Source organism: Arachis ipaensis, chromosome B09 (assembly GCF_000816755.2).
Source record: "Arachis ipaensis cultivar K30076 chromosome B09, Araip1.1, whole genome shotgun sequence".
Lineage (NCBI taxonomy): Eukaryota > Viridiplantae > Streptophyta > Magnoliopsida > Fabales > Fabaceae > Arachis > Arachis ipaensis.
In genome coordinates, this window is record NC_029793.2 from 139005722 (window position 1) to 139010880 (window position 5159).

At 34.7% G+C, this 5159-nt stretch overlaps 1 protein-coding gene across 3 annotated transcripts; it reads left to right on the forward strand.

Moving 5' to 3' along the window:
• On the forward strand, window positions 969–4288 carry LOC107618629 (trihelix transcription factor GT-2). 3 transcript variants are annotated; one of them, XM_021110791.1, is made up of 3 exons: window positions 969–1388; window positions 1877–3542; window positions 3659–4288. In XM_021110791.1, the coding sequence occupies exons 1-2, from the start codon at window positions 1141–1143 to the stop codon at window positions 3498–3500; spliced, it is 1872 nt and encodes a 623-aa protein (XP_020966450.1). In that variant the 5' UTR covers window positions 969–1140; the 3' UTR covers window positions 3501–3542; window positions 3659–4288. The 3 variants fall into 3 exon arrangements, with proteins under 3 accessions (XP_020966450.1, XP_016176228.1, XP_020966451.1); XM_016320742.2 differs by having other exon boundaries at window positions 1877–4286; XM_021110792.1 differs by having other exon boundaries at window positions 1288–1388; window positions 1845–4286.

Consider the following 5159-nt stretch of genomic DNA (forward strand, 5'->3'; position numbering starts at 1 on the left):
TATTTATACTGTAAATAATTATTTTAAATGTTGAAAAAAAATATATTATATGTAAAAATTAAAATGCAGTTAATTTTATATAAAATTAATAACTAAAAATTATTAAATAATTTAATTAATTTAACTAAATTAATATTTAATAATTCTTGCTTTATATAAAATTAACTGCACATACATAAATTTCTGCCAAACGTTACACTTCTCAAAAATAATTTGGCGAGTGTTTCAACTTTCAACCATATATCTTTTGATTTAAAATAAAAAAGGTGTATGATATTTATATATCCACATAAGGGGCAATTGGGTAAATGCAAAAGAAACCCCAATAAGCAAAGCTGACCTACAAATGGGGTATGGGCCATCTTATTATCTCCATCGTCGCTATCTGCAGGCTGTTCCCACTACTACATGTGTTCTAAATTTTTAAAAATACATATCAAATAAAAAATATTAGTATTGTTATTATCTTTTCCATTTTTTTACTACCATATCTCGCTATCATTATTATTTTCGCTTTGAACGATCTATGTTATAATTTATCCCTTAGCTTTCCTTTTCCTTTTTCCAGCACTTACGTATGACACACATAACAGAACCCAAAGCTAATCCTCTGTCCTTTAAAAATAAAAAAATCAACAAAAATTCCTAATATAAAAAGAATTATTTATTTATTTATTTATAAAACATGAATTATATCTAATTTTAATTACTAAATATAATAAAAGGTTTTTTCTTTTAAAAAAGGTTTATATCATTACTGCAAGAAAGTAAACTGAAGATTCCATAAACCCCCCAATATATATAATCATAGGGTTAAAATAATAAAAGAACAACAATAATGATAATAAATACAACCCAAAGCAAATTAATTAAACTAAAGCAGCATAATATAATTTATTTTTTTCTCCATTTTCTTTTATATATCACGAAATTGACAGAGAGATCCCACCTAAAAATAAAAAAATATATTTTCACCCCTGAAAGCATCTCCATGCGCATAATAAAAACCCTTTGATGAGTATACTATTCCCCTTGTTTTCTGATATATTCCCTTTTTTTTTCTCAGGCTGTAATTGCTTTCATTCCTGAGGGTAGGGACATACATCATCTTCTTCTGTAGCTTTCTATAGCTATAGCTACATGCAGCTAGGAGACCCTACTGTGTTGGAAACCTCCACCGGGGCGGCGGCGGAGGGCGGCGCCGAGGCCATTGGGTCGGAAATTAGCATAAAGGAGGGTGGTGGCGATGAGGGTGAGAAGATGAACTTTGGTGGTGGAAATCGGTGGCCCCGGCAAGAAACTTTGGCTCTCTTGAAGATAAGGTCGGATATGGATTCTGTGTTTCGAGATTCAAGTCTCAAGGGTCCACTCTGGGAAGAAGTTTCAAGGTATACACTATACACCGTACCTTCTTCATCATTGATTCATTAACATCTATCCATGCTTCTTTTCTTTTCTTCTCTTTCTTCCTACTACATAGATTTCAAAATCGGTTAATTAAGTGATCAAGTTATCAAGTCCTTTCAGGATAAGAATAATAATATGCATGTCATGTCTCGGATCCAGAGTTGAAAGAAATCAATTGAATCATTACATATTATTCTGTGTCAGTGTTACTAACACTCTGCGGAATTTGCTCGAGTCTTGTTGAGTTTTAATTTGTCTTCTTTTCTTTCCTGGAATTCGTCCTTTCCGATATGAATACATCATCATCATCAGTTTCTTTCTTTATTTTTTTTTTCTTTCTAATTTCGTACGGTCCGGGCAGTACATATAAAAAAGCAAAAATTTTACCCTATATACTTTACGTGAATATTTTTGTTTCTATTTTTAACAGTTTGTAGTCTCTTTCTTTCTTTATCTCACTATACATTAGGAAACTAGGAGAACTTGGATATCATCGAAGCGCAAAGAAGTGTAAAGAGAAATTTGAGAACGTTTACAAGTACCACAAGAGAACGAAAGAGAATCGAAGTGGAAAATCCGAAGGCAAAATCAAAACCTACAAATTCTTTGACCAATTGCAAGCTCTTGAGAATCATCAATTCACTCTTTCATACAACCCTACACCAAAGCCACAACCACCACCCACTTTGCCAACAAACACACTGCCATTATTACCAACAAGGCCTAGTGACGCCACCACCACCACCACCACTGTTCCATCCACAAACCCTACACCACCACCAACCACCACCACAACTGTCGTTACCAACCCTAATCCATCGTCACAAGAAAATAATAATAATATCAATAATACTGATAGTCGTGTGCAACATTCTTTGCCCATAATGAACAACCTTTTCTCTTCTACCTCGACTTCTTCCTCCACGGCCTCTGACGAGGACCTGGAGGAGAAGTACAGGAATAAGAGGAAATGGAAGGAGTACTTCAGGAGGCTGACTAGGCAGGTGTTGGCGAAGCAGGAGGAGATGCAGAAGAGATTCTTGGAAGCCATTGACAAGAGGGAGAGGGAGCAAGTTGCTCAGCAAGATGCATGGAGGATGCAAGAGATGACCAGGATCAATAGAGAGCACGACATTCTCGTTCAAGAACGATCAACCGCCGCCGCAAAAGACGCCGCCGTTATCGCATTCTTGCAAAAGTTATCCGGCCAACAACAAACTCCACCACCACCGCCACCACCACAACCTCCAATCACAGTTTCCTTTGGTGCCAATTTCTTCCAACAACCAACACCGACACCGACACCAACACCAACACCGGTACAAGTACAACCACCACCACATCCACATCCACAACCACAGCCGCAACCGCAACCGCAACCGCAAAAACAATTACAACCTGCAGCATTGACTAACGGTGACAGTCCGGGTCCATTGTCGAGTCCTTCATCATCAAGGTGGCCAAAAGCTGAAGTACATGCTTTGATAAGGCTTCGAACGAGCATGGAACCCAAGTATCAGGAGAATGGACCAAAAGCTCCGTTATGGGAGGACATATCAGCGGGGATGCAGAGGCTAGGGTACAACAGAAGCGCCAAGAGGTGCAAGGAGAAGTGGGAGAACATCAACAAGTACTTCAAGAAAGTGAAAGAGAGCAAGAAGCAAAGGCGAGAAGATAGCAAGACTTGTCCCTATTTTCATGAACTCGATGCTCTATACAGAGAGAAAAGCAAAGGCCAGAACACCAACACTTTCTCCTTTCACATCACGAATAAGACCAATGAGATGATGATGGAGCCGTTGATGGTGCAACCCGAGCAGCAATGGAGGCCTCCCCCTCAGTACCAACAACAACAACAGCAGCAGGATAAGGATGTGGATAAGAGTAATAACAACAATAATGCATGCCATGAAGATGATGAATCTAGAAAGAGAGAGAGAGAATATGATCATGAAGAAGAAGAGGAGGATGATGATGATGATGAAGTAGTAGATGACGATGATGATGGTGATGGAGATAGTGTGGAAGATGAAGGAGGTAACCGTTATGAGATTGCGACAAATAAACTTTCTTCAGTGGACGCGGTTGAATGAGACAAGATAAGGAAGTTTCTGATTGGATGGAAGAGAGTTTATGTATTTTACTTCTTTTTTTTTTTCCTTTCAAAAACAAAATTCTATTATTATTATTAATATTATTTTCTTTTCACTTGTTCTCAATATTTGGGATGATGAGATCGATGTCATCACAGAAGTTTGTGATAAAAGGCACAATGGCATGAAGCAAAAAAAGAAGAATTATTTGTTTCAATTATGAGAGGTATGTGTCTTGTTCTTTGCAATGTGAGGGTGCACAAGGTACCTATCTGACAGACTTTTATGTGATGAATAATGGGCCATCTCAAAAGGAGATCATTGGTTTTGTGGGTCAGATTCCGGAGCCGCCATGAAACTCAGATCAGAGATTTAAAACAAAAACAAAACAGTTCACATGGGCCAGCAAAGCACCTATAGTGGGGAAGAGACTACATGTATGTTTTTTAGGCTTATATATTATTTATTATTTATTTGTAAAGTGTAAATTCAAGATCACACAAAAAGAAAGAGAGAGAAACAAGGGGGTCCATGTAGGATAAAATAAAATAATAACAAGGCACATGCCAAGTCCTGTAATTTTCTTTCTTCTTCTTTTTTATTTTTTTTTATTTTATTGTTCAAAATGGGTGGAGCTAGATACCACAGAACCACCCTGTAAGTAGTACTTTCATGTTTTATGTTCTTGGAAGTTCCTAATTATTGTTAGTTGGGTGTATGGAATTGTTAAATAGTGGAGTGGAGGAGGACATTATTAATTTCTTAAATAATCTTGTTAATTTCTCCCATCATTGACTTTATGAACTTAGTTGGAAGACTTGAGAAGATGCATGGATGTCTCCACTACTCATGTTAAATGATGGATGATAATATTATTTTCAGGTTAAAAAATGTTTAGTTAGTTGAAAGGAAAAACAATTTTCTTCATACAAAAGATTGGTGTCCCGTTGAATAATTTTTTATTTTTTTATTTTTTTTTTTGTTAAAAGGAAATGTTTTACTGATGACAACATAAACAAATAGTCCATATTAAAATCCGGCTTTAGCTGGGTCAGGTTTCCATTAAAGGCATATTATTATTCTACACAAATTGCATTATTTTAATGTTTACATTAGGAAAAAAAAAAAAGAGAAGGCTCAGCTCTCTCATTTAAAAAAAAAATGATGTACTATATATATACATGTAAAAACTAAAAAGGTTAAGTCCAATATTAATAATTAAATTAAAATTTAATTCAAACATTAAAAGCTAAAATAATACTCCCTTTTATTTACTCTATTACCCTATTCTATATGTTAATCGTTTTGACTTTTGTACTCCAAATATATATACATCCATTGGGATTCTCCATATCAATATCTTCATTATTGCACTCCGGGAGAGGTTGAAAATGTACATCACCTTAATACATAATGAATAAGTAACAAATAAACAAAATCAACAAGTATATATAAGACCCTTTTTTTTAGAACTTATTAAAATCAATATTGAATTTTTTTAGGATGATAAAGATCCAATTTTAAATTTTTTGCTATAGAAGTTCAAATACAATATGATAAAATTACTTATTCAAAAATTTTAAGCTAATAAAAAAACAAATAAATAATAATATATCTTTAATAAATATATTTTTTATGTATTTTATTTTTTAAAAAAAT

Bases quoted from the DNA above. Each gene is read 5' to 3' on its own strand.
- LOC107618629 (XM_021110791.1), top strand. From the start codon at position 1,141: ATGCAGCTAGGAGACCCTACTGTGTTGGAAACCTCCACCGGGGCGGCG. The intron at 1,389-1,876 runs GTATACACTATA...ACTATACATTAG, and splicing joins CTCTGGGAAGAAGTTTCAAG to GAAACTAGGAGAACTTGGAT.